The sequence below is a fragment of the Amblyomma mixtum genome, chromosome 1 (genome assembly GCF_055824585.1).
Source record: "Amblyomma mixtum isolate Tamu chromosome 1, ASM5582458v1, whole genome shotgun sequence".
NCBI lineage: Eukaryota > Metazoa > Arthropoda > Arachnida > Ixodida > Ixodidae > Amblyomma > Amblyomma mixtum.
In genome coordinates, this window is record NC_143012.1 from 205,929,687 (window position 1) to 205,953,580 (window position 23,894).

The 23,894-nt window shown below is 42.2% G+C and overlaps 2 protein-coding genes across 2 annotated transcripts; both read right to left on the minus strand.

Annotated features, from left to right (window-relative positions):
- Positions 1-720: 720 nt before the first annotated feature.
- LOC149370642 (uncharacterized) lies at positions 721-13,911 on the minus strand. The gene has a single exon (XM_089562472.1). It carries the CDS (start codon positions 7,125-7,127, stop codon positions 6,765-6,767), a length of 363 nt encoding a protein of 120 aa, XP_089418598.1. The 5' UTR covers positions 7,128-13,911; the 3' UTR covers positions 721-6,764.
- A 558-nt stretch (positions 13,912-14,469) lies between these two features.
- LOC149370643 (zinc finger protein 784-like) lies at positions 14,470-21,698 on the minus strand. The gene is made up of 2 exons (XM_089578284.1): positions 21,678-21,698; positions 14,470-21,438 (listed from the first exon to the last, which is right to left on the minus strand). The coding sequence occupies exons 1-2, from the start codon at positions 21,696-21,698 to the stop codon at positions 20,965-20,967; spliced, it is 495 nt and encodes a 164-aa protein (XP_089434410.1). The 3' UTR covers positions 14,470-20,964.
- Positions 21,699-23,894: the final 2,196 nt, after the last annotated feature.

Here is a 23,894-nt window from a genome sequence, read left to right on the forward strand (position 1 = left end):
GGTCGCGCGGCGGCTCGATCAGACGATTTTCACCGCTACCAGAAGTGTGCCCGTGACGTCGTAGCTGCCGCGGCTCGAGCGAATGACGGCGTGTGGTGGCCTGCCGACGTCATGGGACTAGTGACGTCTGTTTTCCCGATTTTGGTTCCAAAATGGCTCCCTACGAAGACACCAAACGGCGCGCGAATTTTAAAAAACACGATTTTTAAAAATTCATAATTGCCGGCTCAGTTCCGAAGACTCATACTTGGTGTCAATGCTTCTGAGCATCACTTCTAACATTTACAAGCGGCTTTTAATTCTTTGCATGGTCCCTTTAAAGGAAATAACACGTAAGTGCCATGCAAGACACAGTGGCTGGCTCATATTTAAACAATTGGTAAGTGCCAGAATATGTGTTCAGGCACCTGTCCTGTTCTTATGGCCATGGCCCTTTAATCTACAATGACAAAACACTGAATGATGTGGCCATCCCTCTGAGCAGCTGCGCTGCCCTTTTTGTGTTTCAGTCTTAGGCGTATAGAAGTCTCTCCATAACGGGGCGGGGGCAAAGTTCATGGTAGCGCCTGTTCATATCTTCTGGGTAGCAGGGAACAATATGATAAAAAATTTCCGCCCCCTTCCCCATGTCTCCCAGGAAGGCCACTATTGCACCCTTGTCTTGCCTCTACGCACGCCTGTAGTTCTAACATGACAGAAGTAGAGAAGATTCCTTTGAAATGGGTTCATAATTGTGTAGTGTTTTATTTCTCAAACAATTAACACCTTGAAAAAACGTGATATGTGCACAATGATTCAGCCCCAGAGGTGGACTTGTTCACAGCAGTCCTCGTGACGCCAATGAACGGCTTTATCAGACATATCAGCTGCCACACAGCACAGCCCATCAATCTTGTCAAATGTGCGCCTGCTCAAATGTCAGGATTTCTCCTTTGGTAGAGTGCCCTTGTTTCTCAACTACAGGCCAAAACATGCTGCTTGAGCATTAAAAGCTGTGCCTGCCCCTTATAAAGCAGTATCAAAAACACTTATAGTTTATGCTTCCCAGAAACAACCTGTCACATCCACCTAACCACTTCTCTGGAATGCCATAATAGCTGATATCAAAACAGTAGCCTAATCAAGTTTATACTCCCTCCCAGCCACATTAAAAATAAGGATCCTCGACTAATTTTGACTTCAGAAGAAAAGAAAAAATTGATTTTTATGAGCAAGACAAATAGAAATATCGAAATTCATGTCAGTTTTGCTTCCAAACAAGACTTGGGTTTTTAAGAGAAAAAAGCATTGGGGTCAACATCTCGATTATTTTCAAAGTACCAACCCAAAGATCATATGCCATTTTATCTATTAACCATCACGTCAGTCAGCAAAGTATTAAGATGAAGCTCTGAGGTCTTTGCCTGGCTAAGGTCAATTTTATTATATTCAGAATAACTACCATTACTGGGCAGGTCAGCCAACAATTATCCATCTGTAGACATTTTTTTCCCTCTCTTTTTCTTGCTTTGAACACCACTTAAAAGCTATGACACAGGGCAAAAGAGACATGATCGAAAGGCTGTGGATCCATGACACATGCACTGACACTGACACTTTTTTCATCAATTATGAAGAAATTTGCCACATGGCCTAACATCCCTTCTTTCAAAGAAAGCCCAAAAAGCAAGACAGAAAATAGCTATACATAGTGGAATGAATTATATATTCTGCACTTATGCCTTAGGAACTTGCTCTTCCCGCATTTTTGCGATACGCTCACGCAGTGGTCACATCATCTGCGGTCACTTGTTTCAGACAGGGATATGTCTACCGCAATGTAAATGCTTACTAACATAGGTAACTACAGGGTACTTTGGACATTGAACTGCTACAAATAATAGATTACATTAAGCATTTCATACATCTCGCACCTTGCTGGTTAGCAGCTTAAATTAAAGAAAAGTGAACGGGTTATACAAATGTGATGAAGCTGAAGTTCATCACATTCCTTCTGATGCATCGTATGAGACTATATAGATCGTCTTCAGCAATGCCTGTTACATCGCATTTATGCCAGGAAAGGGCATTTGTGAGCATGAGTTGAGTGCACAATAAAAATAAACATGATGATAAAAGCTTACACCCAACACATGTGGAAGCAAACTAACAGATCCTAGCCACCAACAGCAGTAGAAACAGTACCAAGATGATAAAATGCACATGATCACATGACTCGAGATACTAAACACATATATCAATGTCGAATGCGAATCAATACTTTGGGCATTCAAAACATATAACGACCTTTACAAAAAGCTCTCAGCATGAGTTTCTTTATGGCCTCAAGGCAACATTCAAGTGATTTCCTAATTTTTGCCATGTATGGACCTTCGCAGTGCCTCAGTCAAATGAAAGCTAAACGGACCTTACCATTACATGAGACAACCAAGCTATGACATATGAGCCAAGCACTTAGCAGTGTGCTAAGACAAGTGCGCACCACTCAGTTGGATTCAGCTCTGATATCACGTGATGTTTTACAACGGGGAAACAAGGTCACTTTCAATAACTTGGTAAAAATTTTGCTCTATATATTTTTCTTTTCCACATTGGCAACTTGTCAAAGTTAGTTCTTTCTATTTTTTCGCAATTATTTATTTATTCCTTAAATGCCCCTTGCTGGAGGTTTTACATGAGGCGTGGGCGGTTTCGGAGAAAAACGTGTTCAATGGCGGTCCTGAACTTCCCCAAGTGCTTGTATGGCTGTCAAATATAGCCCGACAATACCTATGACAATAAGTGAATGATGCTTTAGGTATTAGTAAAAGGTGACATCCTGCACAAACTTCCCATGAAGAAACGTCAGCGCAAGCAAAAGCAAGCTGTGCAGTTTCTTTAGTAGCAAACTGGTCTATATAAGGTAAAAACATTAACAGTTGACCCCAAAATCCTATCCACCTCTGAAAGCAGGGCTCCGAATAAATATACACATTTGGAGGAACCATTATTCACATATGTGCTCACCCCACCAACCCTGTACCTCTCCGAGATAGACAGCGGCTGTCTACACAAAAGACCTGTAGTGACAGAAAGTTGACACCGCATGCATTACTGTACAGCCAACTCTCCTGAACGTGTCCAGACCAGTAATAATGACCACAGTATATCCCACTGCTTTTCCAACAAACACACACCCATGAAATTTGACTGAGCAAACATAAGCAAATGCTGGTAAAATTTAACTTCTATATGGCCATACCCTCACTTGGGTGTTTAAGAAACAGAGAAGTGTCTCAACAGGCCACAATTTTGACAAGAATAAGGGAGAACCTGAAGCATGCTCTAGCATGATGACAAAGAACCCAGCACTAAACTAACTTCACACGTTTGGCTATCACTTGTCGGTCAGTTGAGTAGCTTACCTACTAAATGCTGGAAGTCATATCATATTTCATCAAATTCAACACAGAAGCAAGTACATCTGGGCTTTTCAATGAGTGTTTCCTGCCATAATGAAATGCACCGCACTCTCAGTGCAATCACTCATGAACAGGAAACACTGCTTAACAAAGGCAAGGCTTGTTAAGGTACTTCGCTGTGATCAAACTAGGCAGATTAGTACCCTTCCCTCAATAAACTATTTTAGTGTTCGCCAATATTCTGATGGCTATAATCTTTCTTGTGACTAACGCAATAATGACAACATAACCACTTTACAATCTGGCCTCATCACTCTCAAGAATTTATGTCATTAAAACGCAATGAAGTTGAATAACATCAAATGCACACGGCACATGTATTTCACAGTACAGCAGCCTGTCACTGAATAACATAAATGTTTCTTCACTAGTAATCAGTCTGTGCAAATGCCAAAGGTGTCACCATAACCTCAACACCAACCTGGAACATTCATGATCGTACAACAGACACTGCTCAATTTAAAATAGGTTTTTGGTGGAGTTACTTACATGACGCACCTTTCTGCGAATTGCTTTACAGAATCCTTTTACATTAAAAACCATCCACTGCTGCTCCGGATCCAAGACAGAAGAATAGCAGTTCAACTGAACATACTCAGTACACTAAGTTAGCACACTAGCAGCATGTGACATCACACAGACTGTTTTTACAGGCATGGAGGAAAGCAACCTCAGTGCAAGGGGACGACCTTTCCTCCTCTTGCTGGCTTGTGCGGCAGACAAGCAGTGGGCACAGTGTGCACTGTACTGTGCACACAAACCAGTAATTTTCTCATGTTTTCAGCACAAAAGCATAATATTTTCAATAGAACAGATAGGCTCCAGTTCAGATTTCAGCAACACTCCGCAATCAGCAACAATCCACCTACTCGGATGTGAGATAATAAAAAAACGAAAATCACTAGGTGCCCCGGCTTTAATGCTTTACTTAAGACTACCAGATATGCCACGCACAGACACGCTGCGGCTGCTTTATTCGGGCACTGCTGCAGAGTCGCGTATTAAAGAAAGGCATACCGGGCTTCATCATAATGTTTGCAATTAAAAACAATTAGCACGCTGCATGCTTTAATTTCAGATGTGCCAAAAAATTTACGTGCCACCTTTGTACAGAATATGTCCTTTCTGATGAAGTGCAAAGATATTCTGAGGAAAACTACCCATATACTCGCCGACATTTGAAACATAAAAGAAATACGTTTTGTGCTTTGCAATGCTCATTCCTCGCCATACAATATTCTGTCAAACTCTGGATTACAAATACTGATTCTGCATGTGGGCATGGCGAGTCCGAGCGGTACATGTCTTCAGCAGAGAAGTGCAAACAAGTAATATCCAAATTTGAACCTTGCAAACCAGCAGTACTTGCCAGAAGGTGATTCAGTCATATCTTTCCCACGTACAGGGTCAGTCAAAAGTTCCCAGGCCACATGGTCCGCTTTTCATCGGTATAACCTGGCACTTAAGATTCCAATAGAGCTATCGAGGTTCTCAGACGCTAGAACAATCCTTCTTCTATTCTTTGCAGATATTTTGAGCTTCGAGGGTATCTCAACAGCCCGACTATGCTGCTCAAAAGCAAACCCTGTGGCCTTGGAACTTTTGACTGACCCTGTACATCAGTAGAAGAAGCGTTAGACAGCAAAAATGCAAACCATGTTAAGAACCAGCCGAGTACAAATTACACACTGCAATGAAACATTAGGCATGAGCATATTCAAGTATGTGTGAAAGTATTTTGCATGTAGTCGAAATTGCTAATTCTTTACTCTGATAAACTGTATTAAAAAATAAATAAAGGAGAAATAAAAATATTTCCAGTGTGCTGGATTCAAAGCTGTCAAAGTACAACAATTTCAACATAGCATGACAATTTCTGCCCTTACTGCCCTCCGAACAACAGCCCACTCTCCAGCCGCACTGTTAATTTACACGGAGCACACTCTGGTTGTCCAGCGCGCGCACAGCACGCTGCGCCAGCGACAACAGTGTGAGATAAGGATTAGTTCAGCTGCGAGACCCAGGTCAGATCAACAATCTCCTTAGGAACACTGCCACCAAGGAAAGAAACACTAAGAAAAAAATATCACACAGCACAGCTAGCGACTGCTACTCCTACTGCTATGCCGCACAAGCCAGCATGGCAGTCATGACCGGACCGGTAACAAGACTGTGCTGCTTCTCCAATACGGTGGCACCCGTGAGAAAATGGCCTATATCACAGCACAGTGACAGTGCACATAAGCCTGGTACAAAATAAGCTTTGTTATACTCAATGTTCTGTTCAGTCATTTGCGCCTCAAATGAATCAAAGATTTTTGTGACTTCTGTAAAATGAGGCCACCTCACAGCAAAACACTGTCACAGTTAGCAATTTCCATGCCTAAGCCAATACTGCTTAAACTGTAGTATTCCAATCACTTAAAAGAAAGCACTGATTTTGGTTTCACTCCGTGTACCTTTACCGTTTATACGTTTTACAGATTTTTCATTCGCACAACCATTCTTTCCCCCTCCTTAGTGCGGCAAGGACACAAATGAGTGCAGGGATTTAAGGTGCGCAGGTCTACATGAAAAGTTCCTGATGCAGACAGGGACTGCAGCAGGGCCGCAAGACATCCACTGCACACTCTGTGCTAATCCACCGCAATATATTTTAAGCCTAGGAAAAGTTTGAGCTCACTGTCATCCATATAAGCAGAGCATAATTTCATGAGGGGTGCAGTTGGGAAACCAGTCACAGAGTTATTATTACGAATATGAGTAGTAACATCCCGCAAAGTTAGTAACGATCAGTGCAACAACACAGCAAGCATCACGAGCAAAGAATGACACTGCACTCAAAGTCGGAAGGAATAAGCACCTCACCACGTACAGGGTCAATCACACTTAGAGGGAACACGGCTCCGCATGGCTGCTCAAACGCGGAGCACTATTGTGACCAAGCCGGTAGCAAACCCGTGCAAAGGGGCATATAACATGAAGAACCACGTCAAGGTCCGTCTTCTTGAGCACCACTGTGCATTGATTCATGAACAGGTTTGATGCAATGACACTCCGCAGGTACGAGGCCAAGCAGAGCCGTGTTCCCTTTAAGCGTGATTGACCCTGTATATAGTGGCCTCGATACAGGTGCAGGCGAAAGATAAGGCTTTAAACAGGTGCCTCGTGTGTGTGTCTTATCTGTTATTAGAGGTTATGAGATTCAAGCCCTGTCGCGTGAGCGATCCCTTCTCGGTGCTTCCCAACCCAAAGCAGCCCAGACAAGAGCCGCACAGCACTGCCGTGGTGCAGTCGTCCAAGTTAGAGCCGACCCATCGCACGCATGTGTGACTTCTCGTGTGTCTTGCAATTGTCGGAGCGGGCAAAGCGCTTGCCGCAAAAGCGGCACTTGAACGGCTGCTGGCCCGTGTGGCTCAGGCAGTGGCGGTTCAGGTGGCTGCTCTGGGTGAAGGACCGGGGGCAGAGGCGACACTTGAACGGCCGCTCGGCAGCGTGATTCCGCAGGCGCGTGCGCAGAAGCATCCGCCACTCGGGCTCCTTGCCGCCGCTGCTGCCGGTGCTGTTCGGATCCATGGCGACGTCCGTCACAGCTCCGCCACTGACAGCGTCTGAATAGCACGGGGGAGGGTAGCTCGGCACCCTCTGTCCGTGCCAAGGGCTCATTCGATGGCCGCCGGTAGCCTCGGTGAGGGCCGATGGCGGCCACTGACTGCCGCAACCTGCAAAGCACCAAACGCCACTGGAGAAGAAGCCTTATGGTAAAGCACAATTCTGGTCTAGAGGCTGTGAAGTGTTGCTCTCAGGTGGCTTTGTCTTTCTGTCACCTTCCAGTTCAACTTTTGCCAGGACACAAGTAAATCTGAATTTCTGCACTCAAGCATTTAAACAAGCAAACAATATGTCTCAGCAAAAGCACTATTCTACACCACTATTCAGGGCAAGCCTAATAAAATTCTGACATGTCTAGGAATATTTGTAATTGTTTTCCTGTTGTACTGGGTATCAAGTAGATACTGCTTGCTTAGAAATGCTTGAGTTGCTGGTCCCTTTTTAAAGAACCAACCTCTCCTTTGTTTTTTCTTTTTGCTTCTGAGAATATATCTCTCTCTCTCTTGCTCAGTAAAAAAGAAATTGAGGTTAATTTTTATCTGCCACAACTGCACTTCAGCTGTAAGGCAGTGTAATGGAAGGTTCCAAACAAATTTCACCTACCCTAGGTTTCGTTTAATATGCACTAGAGTCTCAGTACCTGGTCATTTTTCATGAATTCTAGGCGGGCCAACAGAAAACATTAAGTTTACAGAGCACAAGCCACAAAACGCGTGCTTAATTAAATCCATTTTAGGAAATAAGAACAGCCCCAAAAATCATTTCAGTTCATTTGCCAAATTTTTCAATGGAATTCCACAGTGAAGAACGCAGTGCACAAGGAATCTTAGGTTGCAAATTACCAGACAGAAATTTCCACAGAAAAACTTGTATAGTGAGACAGAGTAGTGAGAATGATTGAAAAATGACAAGTGTAACGTTAAGAGGCCAGAAGAGGGCATGGTGGGTGAGGGAACAAACGTGGGTTAATGACATCCTAGTCAAAATAAAGAGGAAGAAATGGGCTTTGGCAAGGCATGTAATGTGAAGGCAAGATAACCGCTGGTCCTTAAGGGTAACGGAGTGGATTTCAAGAGACGGCAAGTGTAGCAGGCGGCGGCAGAAAGTTAGGTGGGCGGATGAAGTTAAGAAGTTTGCGGGGATACGGCGGCTGCAACTGGCAAAGGACAGGGTTAATTGGAGAGACATGGGAGAGGCCTTTGGCCTACAGTGGGCATAGTCAGGCTGATGAAGATGAGTAACATGAGATGCCCTCATTTATGTGTTACTTTTTCTTCCATTCTTCCACTGTTTGGAGCAGCCTGAAAGGATAAGCCTGCCCTCATGACTACACATGCTGAGCGTTGAAGCACATGAAGCCTTCAGGCTTCGTCAGATACCAACACATCACCAACTCCATTTGTAATCCATTCCTAAGCCTCACCAAAGCAGCACGATTCTTTGACAGCTCCAAAATAACTATGGATGTTATTGGGTACATTCACACCCAAAAGTTTGTTACCCTGTATTTTGCTCGTTGTTTGGGAAATTCTTTGGAAATGGGTCTTTGACCCCACCTTGAGGAGAAGAAGCAACCTTGTGCCATGGTGGTCTTTGGCCAAAGATGCCGTTGCGCTATAAAAATTTGTCATCGTCGTCATCATCTCTTTTTTATGTTGGGTAAACAGATCTCTGGGTGCCTGAAGGTGGAGATCTTTCAATGAACAGATAATTATATGCTCCATCAAAACTCAGGAGTGCAGCTTCTTACTCATTACCATCCTCCTAGTGCTAATCTGAAAAACATGGACCACGACGTACTGCAAAGCATAGATGAAGTGACAGTCAAATTGGCTTTCCCAGCACATAAGACCAATTGCCATTGCTGGTTACAGCAGAGGACAGAATCAGTAAGTTGCAGAATAGTAACACCAAAGCGGAAAAGCTCATAGCATAGGGACCCCAAAGTGGAAAAACTCATAGCACAGGAACCTCAAAGTGGAAAAACTCACGAAGAATGAAATTTTTCACTGTGAAATAGACCAGTACTAAATGTTACCATTCCACAACAGTGCAGTACGAGTTAAAAGCTAGATGCAAGAGCTGCCATGACACTCAGAGTGAACACTCATAATGCTTTGCTGATGGACTGATACAAAAGGCAGCCTATAAAAGACGTGCGAGAAATTTTAAGAAGAATAATCTAGCAAGTACTTGCACAGCACTATAACTGGAAAGCTTGAACTTTGTGAGCTGTAAACCAAGGAGGCCTCTAATGCACTAGCTTTCATGTTAAGCAGCAGAGATAACTTAAGCGAGGTGCTGACGCAGTCAACTTTGCTATGTTGGCCTCTTAAGTGAACATAATTGTTATAGCAGTATTCGTGATGGGTACATCTCTCTTTGATGATGAATGATGAAAAGCACCACTGACTACTTTGCAGACTAGTATTAGTAGCTTCAGCATATGGTGCGGTGAAATGTTGGTTGTTGGCATGAAATCGAGAATCCAAACATTCGAAACACGAAACAACATGCAGATATGCTTGTATGAATTGGCACTCTTTCACACAATCACAGCAGCCTAGCCTCACAGATCCATTGACATCTACCAACTTCCTCCACATTCATAACTCTAGCAACATTTAACAAAATAATTAAGCAGAGAAACCTGACTTCAACATAAAGTCAGCGACAGACTATCACCAGAATGGACACCTTCTATATATGAGGCATCACATAAGCCAAAAGGTGACAGAGGTGACAGAAGAAACCCAGTAAATTACATAGAGAGCACAGTTCATGTAAAAATGTGTAGCAGAATAGAAATGACCACTGCATAAACTAATGCATTTGCAGCGAACAATCACGTAATGCAAATGCAGTATGTAAAAAAGTGTAGCAGAATAGAAATGACTATTGCATAAACTTGTGCATTTGCAGTGAACAATCACATATTGCAAATGCAGTGTAAAGTAAAACTCCAAGTTGTGACCTCTTGTGTGCTAAAACTTTCATTCCACCTCATACCAAAAGGCTATGTGCTTGTATTTGTGATACCTTCATGGCATCAAAGCAGTCATGACAATAAACCACAACAAATGTTCACCAGAGGAACATTTTATATAAACCAGCACAGGTGCGAGGTGAAAGCCGTACAGGTAACCGACGTGGAGTAAAACAAGTGTGTACATATACATAGGGCTCACAATTACAAAGAACAACACATCAACTAAAGTTAGCAATTAAGACCGATACTTCATTAGAACTTTTTCAATGCATAGTGGCATATAAAAACTGTCTTGCCTTGCTTAGCTGAGCTCAACATGCAATGCCCAACTACACAGGAACAGGTAACTTCATAAAAACCTTCACAGCATCACTACAGTGTAAAATTTCACACCATTAGTTTGCATGTTTAGGGCACAGCTTAGTTCCTCCACTAACACTTCACTGCAAGTTATGACCTAAACACAATATCATTTGACTGACAGCATCACAGAACAATCATATCAAAACATATTCAGCACTTTAAATCAGTAAACACACATATCCTTCTGTTGCAGAATAGTAAAAGTATCACCGGGAGAAACACAACACCTTGTATTCACGGGTAGCCATTCAAGAATGGTGCTTTCTAAGAAGTGGCATGACTTGTTCTAGTATGCTGATGCAGAACGAATGCAAAATGCCCAAACACATGGTTTTAGCAAGCCAGAATAAAACAAAGATACTTACACCAAACCTGAGCAGGAATGTGAAGTAAAAACTGGGTGCACTGGTGATAGAAAACTTGGACGACGCTTAACCTACCTTTCAAAGTACAATGCGATAGAATTAGAGATCCCACCCATGCAAGTACTCCTTTTAGATTCATAGATCACAGGGCATCCTCAAACCACTACCAGTGCAGTGGTGTAGCGGTTAAGCAGTAATGAACGCCGGCTTTTTTCGAGAACGGGACCTCTAAAACTGTCACATTAAAACAATAAAAGCATGCCTAGGATTCCATCTACCCTTCTGCCACTTAATGACGGCGCAGACTGTGCTCCTGTTTAGCATATGCTTACTGCAGCATTACAATTGTCTTTGCCTCCAGAAAGGGTGGTCTGGATGGTTAGCAAAGCAAGCTTGTAGACCATCACAACACTTTTGTCCCCTGGCACGGGCAGTTAGTAAGATAAAATGTAGTTTCAGCCCTACTACATAACAGTTAAGCCATTCAAAATCCTCACTGCAGTTTGAAGGAAGAATGAAAATTCTGCTCAGGCACAAGTTTGGGGTAAAGGCACAAACACCAAATTTTTTAGTAGCATGTTTTTTTTTTTTTGTAATGATGCGCAAGACATTAATAAACATAAATCACGAGATAGAATTAGCCGTCGCTCAGTAAACAATTTACAAATCATTTTTTTTTTCATGTTACTTAGGTTTCAGCTTCATATCCTTTTTAATGCTGCAGTGCAGCTAATCAAGCTTTTTTTATGAATTTATTTCATTTTTGGGTTTTACGCTAATGACAGGCTGTATCTGTTGCTGCAGTGATCATAAAACGGCAGGAAAATGACTTCGCAAATCATACTACGAAGTCTCACTCTATGACCCGACTAGAAAGGAACAGAGACTACATAGGGAGTAAAAATACTACAAAAGATATGAATTTACCAATTAACTAACAGTTTCATGAAAGGCATACAATCAGCACACTGTTTTCAGAACAATGCCATCAACTGATGCTACGTGCTACCCACGTGTAATGATACAATTCAACAGAACAACAGAGACTTATAAACTAAAAACACAGCGTTTAAAAAGCATATGTACATGTGAATATCATGGGAAACAGCGAGTCAACCTTTCACATAGTTGCATTTTCGACTCTTCTTTTTTTTTTTCTTTTTTTCCTAAATACAAGAATTATATGCACTGCTGCTTCAAACATTTTCTCACTTATGATTATACGAAAAACAAGCACAAAATCAGGTGAACAAGAAAGTCAATATGAGGAGTATTAGCCTTGTAGTCATTTTTCTCTGCATCTTTCCATGCTTATTTTTCATCCATTAATGAGAATGTACCTACTTGCCAAAGAATGCGCTTTGTTGGCAACCCCTAACTTGCTCTATAAGTTAATTTCACAATAAACCGCAGAACTTGCGGGAGCAGGATTGTACACAGAATAGAAATAAATACAGTTTAAACAGCGTGCTTGCACCACAAGCTCGCACCTACACACGGTCATGACTGTTACCATACACAAAATTAGACACACCATTTTCAAGAATGCAAAATTTGCCTCACAGTTGCAAAAAAAAAAAAAGAAGCATTTTAAAGCCAACCACAGCAGCATGAAGTGATGGCCATACCATGCTGACATACTTCCAACATTTGCATGTATTTTTCCAGATGCTCACACTCAGAATAAACTTAATTAAAACCCCTGATCCGTTGCATAGCTCAGTGCTTGATATTCACATTTCTTGCGAAGCACATCAACGTAAGAATGAAAACTAAACATTTCAACTGAGGTAAGATATCAGATGCCTTATTTCCCAACTTTTGGTATCGTTTGCAGTCCACTTGGTTGCGATGTCAGCCACAACAAATTCGGCCAAGTCACAGAAACCATACTCCACCAATATGTCGCACGACCACTACACCTATTCTTTCATGACATGGGATTAGTGCCAGTAAAGCTAACAGGCATGTCAAATGTGTCTTCATGCTTCGTCATTCGTCAGTGCCTCTGCCAATGCGGTCATGCAGTGTGGTTATACAACTAAGTGGCATCAGCACGTTTCTCCCACGACAAGTGCGACATTATCCCCCACTACCTACATCACCGGGAGCTGCGACCAGTGGTGGCAAACCAAATGAAACGTCAGAAAATATAGCGCCAGGATGCAGCAGGCAGCTTTTGTAAACATAACAAATGCAAATGAGGACTGGCGAATACTTTCCATTTCAAGTTCACAACTGCATGGTGTTGTTGGCTGTGGTCATTCTCGCACCAATTCTCCAATAATTACTAGTGTACAACATGAACAAAGGATTTTGGTGCTTTCCGGTGCTGCCTTCACAAGCTATTGATGTCATCCTGCAACTGGGAACAGCACTTTACACAAAAAGAAAAAACACATGTCAATATCGAAGGCGGAGATACGAGTTGTGTTATAGTGAAAGTGAATGAGAGAGACATTCAATGCACGTGTACAGTTGCTGGCATGCACTAATACACATAAAACAGATTTAGCAATAGTGGAACTCAAGCAGCAATAGACCTGAGCATGGCATAAAGTCTAATGCTTGAGACTGTGTCTACGCAAGTGAATAAAAAGAGAAAACATATCTCAAGAAATTCCCCTTGCTTCTTGTTTTACAGCTGCATAGAATAACTTGAACGCTTTGATGTTGGCCTACATGCGAGAAGCAGATGTTGAGAAGATGCCAGACCTCCCTTGAGGACTGTCTCGTTTTGCTCCTCTGGTTAATCTTGTTTACAATGCGTCCTGTACTGTCGTAATTCCTATGGCTTTCTCTAAATGAGTGCATGTAAGACTGTTCTTAATTTGATTTCTCACAGTGAAGGCAACTCTGCTGGCAACCGCTGCCTGACCACGAAAAGAAATGCCGGAAACTATCACAAGGTGCAGATGCTACTCCACTTTGCAACAAACAAAAAGATGCTATTTACTGTAACGTATGTGCAGTATATGTACATTCGGGTTTTCATTTTGCTGGAATTCAGAGGTCAAATCTAGTGCTATTCTTAGGTAGAAAATTAAGTTAAAAAAAGAAAAGAAGGGGCTCAACGTGGTTTGAGCCTAGTTATACGAGCAAAAGCTCTGTTAAAGGTGCACTGAAGAGGAATCTGAACTTGTCTTTTTGCCGCGGGAACTCGATCTACACGTTCTTAGCATTCTTAGAAACTGTGACTTATTGCCCTCTATGGCCGATTTCCCAAATTAAATCGAATTAACGGCCGGCTCCCGCCCTTTTTTTTTTAATTCTGCCTCGTACGGTGGGCGGAGTCGACCAACGCGTGAAGTGCCTTTCACCCAGTTTCGTGGCGGCTTGCCGCTCTGCCATCGGCGGAGTAATACGTAGTAGTCCGTAGTAGCAAATAGTCCGCGTATATTTTTATTTCTGCGGGCTTATTTTGCGGCTATGTTATCTGCGAATGAAACTATTTATTCATGGAAACCTAAAAAACAAAATAAAGTGAAAGCAAAGCCTCCACGGAGCTGGCTAAAAGGAACTTCACGCGTTGGTCGACTCCGCCCATCGTACGAGGCAGAATTAAAAAAAAAAGGGCGGGAGCCGGACGTTAATTCGATTTAATTAGGGAAATCGGCCATACAGGGCAATAAGTCGCAGTTTCTAAGAATGCTAGGAACTTGTAGATCGAGCTGCCGCGGCAAAAAGACAAGTTCAGAATCCTCTTCAGTGCACCTTTAAGCATGGTCTCCACTGTCTGAAATCAAACGTCAAGGTCAAAGGTCAAGTCATATGGTCATAGTCATATCATCATGTGGTCATACTGCCATAGCATGGGCCATACCACCACGCAGTCAAGTTCGGTTTGACCTTGTGAGGCATTGAAGATCATTGTCTCATCCACATCGAAATCGGAAGTTGTACTGCGAGGAATAGAGCTCTCAAGGGTTTTTCAGGGAATTGTTTCATGTTTTGATTTTTCGGACTATTAGCGCCAACAACAATAACTACCTATACGAATGCTGCTTTAGTTGTAGAGCATGAAATCCTCCTATCTTGTTTATTATTTCTATGAACAATTTATAAACGGAAGATTGCACCAGGAAAGTGTTCATCAACTCATATATTTATGCATTCACTAAAATTCTTTCACTGCTTAGATCATTACCGTCATCATCAGAAATGTACAGCAGTGTTTGAGCACAGCATCATTAACGCAGCTGGTGTTTGACAAAATGATGCTGATAAAGTGTTACTTTGTCACGTCTCCTCATGGACCGCTTGTGAAACGCAATTTTCAAAGTTACCCTAACTTAAAGGGACAGTCTACTTTCGGAGGCGAGCATAAAAATATTGCCATATTCTGGCATATCTCACCATATGGTGGCAGTAACTAAAACAAAACTCACAGTTTAGGCAGGAATTTATACTCCAAATTGGCAAAAAAAAGTCGGGTCTAAGCAGATGGTAGTGTCACACCATGTTCTCCCTTTGCGGCTGACATGGCAGACACCAGAAAAGGACTGAACACATTGGCTTTCGTGACTATGCCCCAGTGTCATGCGTTTCTGCTCATATCAACTTAAGACAGCTTATTTTTCTCTCTTTAAATAAATTACAGCTGCTTTAGTCGTTCAGCGTTGCTTCATTGTCTTCTAAAATGTTTTTGAAAAAGGAATCACTACTTGCTGCAGTGCTGTCAGCAAAAACGGTTGTTGGCATTTGTGATAGATATCACCTGTATTATTAAGTTGACAGTATTTTCAAAACCACCTTAGTGCTCTCAACTATAGTTTTAATAAAGCCTGTGCATCTGGGTTACTATTATTATTGCTATTTCACACTGCCTAGGCAACGCGGCAGTTGTCGTGTTTATACGGTCAGAGAGCGTTACCATACTGCCTATATTTCGTGCCCCATTGTCAGGGTTTGCAGATGCCATCTGCTATGAGCAAGCGAGGCTGCCTTATGAAAAAAATTTTATTTTAAATTTTTCTGCTGTGTTTCTCAGCACCACAGTCAGGCATTTGTTTATCTGGTAAACGAACTTTCGATTGGCACCAAAAAATTTTGTCAATAAAAGCCAGTAGACTGTCCCTTTAAGCCACACTGTGAATGACAAGCGTTAAAGAGTGTTTACAACCAGCAATTAACTGCAAGCACTGAATAATAAAACAGGTTCAAGATCTCCACTTCTCTTCATTTGGTATTTTTACTTGCTACTTTAACAAGCCACAATCGCTTGTCGGTGCCATTTTGGGCAGGAATCTGGTTTAACCCAAATTTTACCAAAGCTCACTGCAGTGGGAGAATGGTTAGTGTTGGTTTCTACCCAAAAACGAAGAGCCCCAGGTATGTACTAGTGCATATGAGTTCATGAAAGCTCCGAATGAACAGTATGTTTCAAAACAGTATGGACCAGCTTAGTAGCATATGCAGTAGCTACAGCTTCCAACCCTGAGCTTCTTTCAACTTTTATGGCCTTTGCCCCCACGCACGGAGCCCTCTACTCTGGAAGTTCGAACATCCACATCACTTCACCCTAACTTAGCCAACTGCTAACGCAATCGGCAAAAAGAACACGTGTGACCACAGCAATAGACGAGGTAACTGCTACCAGAGTACTCCTCCAACCCCAAGCCAGGCCAGATTAAAAGCTGCTTTCTCCTCTCCTAAGCCAGCTGTAAGCATGGCCAAAGTGAATATTCAGACAAAAACACACCTCGGCAACTGTGCTATCTCTACTCCACATTTCACGCATTATTAAGTGTGGATGATGTGTTGTCTTGCTTTCGATAAAATAAGCCTTCACGAACCACACTTCAATATAACCACTGGTGCTTATGTTTTTCAACTGGCCAATTTACTAGAGAGAATAGAATGCAGCCATTGCCTACTTTTCCAAGAATGTCACGACTCGGCTGCACTGAGACAGAACAGCTATAAGTATCGAGAATTTGCACTAGTATAGTAATAAATTAAAGTACTTTCAAATTTCACAGAGCCCTGAAAAGAGGTATGTAAAATAAGGTTTTTATGTGAATGGAGTCACACGAACACAAGAAAAGCCACCAAGTAAAATTGTGTCGTTATTACTGATGTCACTGAACAGTACTTTGTTGGTTATTCATTACCACAGGATAAAACTGCTGCACAGTCATGCCATTTAGTAACCTTCGAATGGTACTTGAAAAGAATCAATTCCAAACATTAGCACTCCACACGATTCTTTTTTTCGAGGGGTTGCAAATTCCTACTCTTGCTGCTGTGTACCAATATGTAGATAACCTTCCTGCTTCCGTCATCTTTTGTAGCCCATTTAACCATTAGTAGTCACATAGCAAGCAAAAACTACAGCGAGTTCTGAGTGTGTTTTGTATTTAATAAGGCCAAGCAAAATATGTCTGCTTAGAATGTCAATATTTACATTAGTGAACCATACGGTTGGAAGAACGCCCAAGAAATATATCAGCAGTTTCATCAAATGTGACCAAGTGTTAACACGGCAAACTAAATACAATGCTTTCTAAACCCTCTTCTGAGTTATTTGCATTCTAAATGCTATAAGCTTTATATCATGCTTATAAATTTCCCTTGCAATATAATGTATGATCAAAAAAATCTGGCAGACACACATAAGACTGCTACCACGTGGGAATATGAAAGCATTACTGTCTCTGGGTGCACTGACATCCACCTACACATGTGTGCGTATGACACCGCCCAGAACACTGCACAACGAATGGTTGCATCACAATTTTGAAACAAAAATTGCTCTTTGCGGAAAGAAATAGCGCAGTAATTGTCTCACATCTTGGTTGATAAACACCTCAACCGCGCCTCAAGGGAAGGGGTAAAGAGTCTGGGAACGCATACAAATGAAGGAGCACGTCATCGGTTCGAATCCCTGTCGCAAGGTTGACTAGCACACGTAAGATATGCAACGAAAGATCATGTGACACCACCAGAAACAAACAGTTACATGACAGTTTTGATACGAATGCTGTCGGGAAAGCTGGCACCACATTTAGGTTGGTCAGTGGGGAGTGTGTATAGATGCCGAACATGTATAGGATTGTCTGAAATGGCGATTCTCGGCTTGCTGTGTGCGGCATATGGCTTCTTGATGACGCCACACTATTTTTTTTGCCATCACTGGGATTTTCTGTACTATCTGTGAGTACACATACATACACAAATGCCACCGGCTTTTCTCGTAATAGGACTAGTAATGCTTTCGCATTAGAAACAAGCCTGTTATTTCAGCAACATTTGTTTCAGGGCTGGTTGGTTCATGTTTTCAATGTTGAATACTTTTTAGTGCAAAGCATAAAGCAGACAGGAAAGGCATTTATCGTTATGTGTTGTGCTAAAAAGTATTCAGCCTGTTATTGCTCTAATACAGGTGAACAGGCAGAAAGAAGCACTGTCGAAGCTGGAAGAGTGGCAAACAGGGTCAGATGCTGGAACCGCCAGAGATAGAAAAGGAGTGCTTTCGGATCCACATCAAGAGCTATAAACAAACTTTTGGCCCTGATCTTAAATATAAGGTCAGAGATACAAGAATGGCCAGAGAAAGGCCATTCAAACTTGCCATACTTAAGGCAAGAGGAGCAAGTTCAACTCAGCTTTGACAGAACAGCGAGGACTCTGGTTCTCATCGCCCATGCTTTCCTCCTTGTGTAATGGGCCCTAAGGTGGAATAATACTGGCACAAGAGGGACTGCACTAGCATAAGACAGACACATCATTTTCAAAGTCATCAAGCCAATGTGGGAGACACCACACAGTACATGGCCCTGAGAACAAAGCTACCATCCAGAGCGACCAATTACAATTAGAGAGTGCCATAATATGGTCAGGTAGTACATTGAGTAACTTCATTTAAGTTATCTGGAAGCAGCAAACCTTTAGAGCAAAAATAAGAGCTACTTTTCTCAACCCTGAAACACTGATATATCATCTTTCTATCAACTGTAATACCAGAGCATCAATATGCTGCCATCATATGAGACCTCCAAGCAAGAAGGGAATGCAGCTGCAGCACACTGATAATTTAAATATGGAAGAGTGGTAATTGGTCACCTTTTACTGACCTGGAGTAATTATGCCAACTTGGACATTTAATATGACCCAGTTGCTCTATTTTGCTGAAAAACTGTCTTTGAACAAAGCTTAATCAAACTTAAATTGTTTTTGAAACATTGTATCACATAAATAACACTATCTACTGCTTCGCTACCTTCGCTGTCATTGCTTGCTACCGATGGTCAGTTCATTTCAATATTGTCCAGCTGTATATGATTAATGTGTGACTTTCCTGTTTTCATTTCCTAATATTCCTGAACATAGCAGAGAAAGGGGACGGAATTTTTTGCAGCACAGAATGGACAATGCTTGGGAGGGGAATTCTCAATCCACTGGCCAGCATATCGACAAGAGGACGGACATGAACAAAGACAAATCCCTTGCCAAAACTTTGGCCAAAGGACTGAGACTTCCATCTATTCATCACTTCATGCTCTTTTTCTGATTAGGCAAACAAAGCCTCAGAAATATTAAGAACTGCAAAACAACTGTTAACAGGTAAGTACTTAACAACAAAGTGCAGTAAAAGCTTCATAAAGGTTGTATACAAAAAAAGAAAACAAAAGCAGGGACCTGCAACAACAGTAAATATGTGCACCTTTGCCATTCTTGTACTTCACTTTGTTAATTCTGTTATCCTCAAAGCTCGAGTCCATGAAATGCAATTCATAACATGCCTTTGGCAGCTGCGCAAAATAAAATGGCATCCTCACGAACCTGTATTGACAACTTTTTAAAGCACCTTGTCCAGGTACTGTAGAGGCTGCATATATCCTAAGAGCAGGAATCTTAATCTCAAGGTAGGGCAGCAACAAACCATAAAGTTGCCGCACATATGGACTGGTTCAAACAAGTGCCACTCCTCAAGCTTTCAGAATGCTGCTCTGTCCCGTCTTGTCGTCATGCCTTCGTCCCGTTTGGTTTCACTTAGACTTCCCAGTCATCAATGCACCATTCAACACAAGAATCTCTGCTTCTCACTTATGCAGGGGCAATGTGCCCGTATTTTGAGCAAGAAACGGTTCCAGATGCACCACACATCTCTTTCACCTCAAAACTTTTCCCAGACACCCCGTCTTAAAATCTGGCGTGCTTATTGGTCCAGATATTAGTGAACTCTTGTGAGGTCAGTTAAGGCAGCTGAATAATTAGGAGCTCAAAAGCGTTAAATTTTTCAGGACACCACCAACAGCTGATGTGAAGGCTCCTAGCTGGTGCCTCCATTCAATAACCACTGGAAATTGCCAGCAGTAAATTCCCAATTTTGAACTAGAGTTTCACAAAAGTACAATCAGCAACTTCAGGCAGCACCAGACCAGACAACTCACAGCCATCACCCACCATGCAAAGTAAACGTCAAAGGAAGCTAGTGCCATGAATTTGGTAGAGGCATGATTCACCTGGTGCAGAGGAGGTACTGCACAGAAGGATCATGGGGCTCTTTGTGATGTAGTGAGAAAAAGTACTTCCAGCTTTTATATTAGCGAGTAATAAGCAACTGGTTAACAGTCATGAATACAATCGCCAACACATGCTGCCTACTAGTTGGTGTAACTGGCTTTTCTAAGCCAGTTACTTTTCTAAGGATTTTCTAAGGATTTTCTAAGCTGGTTTCTGAAAAATTTGCATGCAAAGATGCAAAGAAAATTCAAAGCACCAGGTCAAGCTTCCCTACTTTTCTAAATCAAATACAATTCCTACGCCATCCCTTGCACCTCAGAGCTGATTGCTATATTTATAGTACGAATGATACACAACACATCAGATGGCGCCACATATTGACACACTATCACGCAACGCCATCATAGTTACAATGAGTCAAAACATTGCTCGAGGTTCATCAAGCTTCATGCTGGGAGCATGTCCATTCTCCGCATAGTCACAACCCAGCAGCCTGACACTGACGCAATATAGCACTGACCACAAGTGCCTATCCCTGCCTCTAGAGGACTTCAGACACATATCACCAGACACTCTCTCATTAAAAACCTGCTGCACAAACACTTCTACTCTTAAAATAGGGGAAACAAAAAACAAATGAGGGCACCAGCAATGAGTGACAACCGGTCCTGAAGACGGGGCTCTGCTGCCTAGGGACACCCTGTCCCTAGGAAGGCGGATCGTCGCTGTGCACGTGCATGTGTCGCGCGAGGCCACTGCTCTGGGTGAAGCGCATGGGGCAGCGGGTGCAGCGGTAGGGCCGCTCAGTCGAGTGACATCGCAGGTGCCCCGTCAGGTGGCTGCGGATGCGGAAGGAGCGGCCGCACAGGGAACACGGGAAGGGCTTCTCGCCCGTGTGAGTGCGCAGGTGACGCTTGAGGTCCACCTTCCAGTTGAAGGCCTTGGGGCAGACGGGGCACGGGAAGGGACGCTCGCCCGTGTGCGTCCGCTCGTGGTGCGCCAGGTAGCTGGCATTGCTTGACACATAGCCGCAGTACCGACACACCAGACGGGCTCTGCTCTCCTTGCCCTTGGAGCCTGGAGGGAAAGGAGCAAGACGGCTGGTCACGTGGAGAACAGTATCTTCCACAATTACATTTTGCTGAGAGCAATGAGCTGATAAGGTTGAGTAAAAAGAGCTCTAATTAGAGGCTGACATATGCCTATAACTGTACGACATGTGATGATCTTGCCTGCGCAGCTCTGTGCAGCTTTTGCCATTCAAAGGGCACAGTTTGGTACAGGTTTAAAGAACAGTGCGGATGTCTTCAGCCTTGTGCAAGCTTCCTATAGTTTGTTCCTGCCCTGCAAGTGCACCAAAGCTCTTCCCAATCTGTAAAATAAACTTGAGTCCCTGCTTTCTTAAAGGAAGATAAGTACCTCAAGAATGTTGTCGTTCATGGTTTCCCTCTGAAGCTTTTTAACTCTTGGGGCAGATCAAAAAAGGTTCCCTAGTGTCACTCTGGCTCTTTTAATTTTTGTAAGGCTATCAATAACAGTCACTCTTATGGCTTCACTTTTGTCTTGAACTACTTCACTGTTTGGATTGCATCATAGCTTATCAGGTGGAGCAAGGGACAACTGCACAGCTCATGCCAAATTAATCTCTTAGTTAAGGGCCTATAAATAGGGCCTATATATATTTAAGGGCCTATAAATATAGTTAAGCAACCACTCCAGTGTTGTTACCAAGGCATAGATTCTGGGAAATCTATGAATAATGTTATTTGATTGGTTCACTCGCTGCTTTTGTTTATGTCATGATTTCAGCTCAACTTTCTTAACAGAATGCAAGTGCCAAGGATGCAGTGCCATCAAGTACCTAAATTCCATCCATCCAAGTACCATCAAGTATAGTACCTAAATTAAATTTTGTGAAACCATCAGCTACTCTAACCAAAAACTGCTCAGACCGGAATGCCTGCTCTGATACCTGCACATTACGGGGGTGTATAAAGCCAAAGGCCTGATATTCATTCCATTTTACTCATATCAGGTAAAACAATACACTGCAAACAGGAAGCATTGTTACAAGTGACTTCAAGAGGAGGAATTTTTTTTTTGCGTCAATGTACTCTGCAATATAAATTTTATCTTTTTTGACGTGTAATCTTCATGACGCTCTGCCCATGAAATAGAGGGTCCTAGCTGGCACAGGGACACATTCCTAGTGGAACCTACTCGAATCAGTGCAGCCTGCTAGTTATATTGGGTTTTATGGCACATACACAGCTAAGGTTATCATGCGTCAAACACATCAGCCTGTTAGTGCTCTGAGATTTTCTTCTGTCATATGTACGTAGCTTTTTGCAATACTTCCCCTTTCAACAAACACATTTCAGCTGAACTATTATTGCCACTGAGATACACAAGCTATTACTGCACAGAGGAAACCTCAATGTAAATAAAAAGCTATAATACATGGACACTTAATGGTGCAGAATTAGAATGCGGGAAGAATCAAGTCATAAAGCCACAAAACTTCCGGGTCCTGATTCATTGATACCATCATCTGTAACTTTGCAAGAACATCTACGATCAGAAACCACAAAAATATTTCTGCAAGCATGCCAAGCCCAAAAGCTGGTCCACCCTATCTTTCAGCATCTTTGCAAAGCAGGAACACACAGTAAGAAACTAACAGTCCTCACTTTTTTCCGCTGTGTCACCAATATTAATCAATACCCGCCTTCTGACAGAATGTATGCATATTAAGTGCAGATGTTACACAAAGATGGCTTCTTCCCTTTCTTCACAGTCTGCACAAAGATCATGATAGGTTTAGGCTGTAGCTCAGAACAAGTCTGTCTTGCACAGTAGCTGAAGAACACAATATTGATGCACTGATCCCTCTGATATTAAGATGGTTTTAAAGGGATTTGGCACACTGTAAATTAAGCAACAAATGCAATTCTCAAATAGCCAAGTTTACAAACAAAAATGCACTGGTCTGACGATTCTGTATACAAGCAAAATTATCTAATCAGTATTTCTTGTTCCACACAGTTTTTATAACCCTGGGCTCCAATACTGTTACTTTTATCTTCCTGGGTTCCAATTATTTGCAATTAACACTAAAATACGATGTTTCAGTTATCTGGCTACAAGACGTTTTTGCATCAAAAAACACAAGCATCCGTATCTACTTCAGATGAAAAAAATATGCACAACAGTTGATTGCTGAACAGTACTTCAAAGGGGTTACCATTCCTCATTTTGGTAAACATGAAAAAACATGTTAGGCCTAACTTTTTAGAATATGAAGGCAGATGAAACCTTCTTGACGTCACAGAAAACTATGAAGTTTGCTTATATCATAATTCCTTGGGATAATTTTTTCATTACACCTTAACAAAGCAATAAGCCACAGCAAAGTGCAGGGTGGCTTAAAATCAAAGTTTAGCACTGTAACTTAGAAATGAGAGTAAGCACTAGGTCAGAAATAAGAATGTGTCACCCCCTAAGAAGATGCAAAATAGTGAAGGCCAAAGAGAAATCTAATGCAGCACACATCTAATCTATCTAAAGAGACTGAGACAAAAGCTTTCACTCCACCTTAGCCAAATTCGATAGTAGCACAGCATAAGGCATAAAGAA

Bases quoted from the DNA above. Each gene is read 5' to 3' on its own strand.
- LOC149370643 (XM_089578284.1), bottom strand. From the start codon at position 21,698: ATGAACGACAACATTCTTGAG. The intron at 21,439-21,677 runs GTACTTATCTTC...GCCTCTAATTAG, and splicing joins TGAACGACAACATTCTTGAG to AGCTCTTTTTACTCAACCTT.
- LOC149370642 (XM_089562472.1), bottom strand. From the start codon at position 7,127: ATGAGCCCTTGGCACGGACAGAGGGTGCCGAGCTACCCTCCCCCGTGC.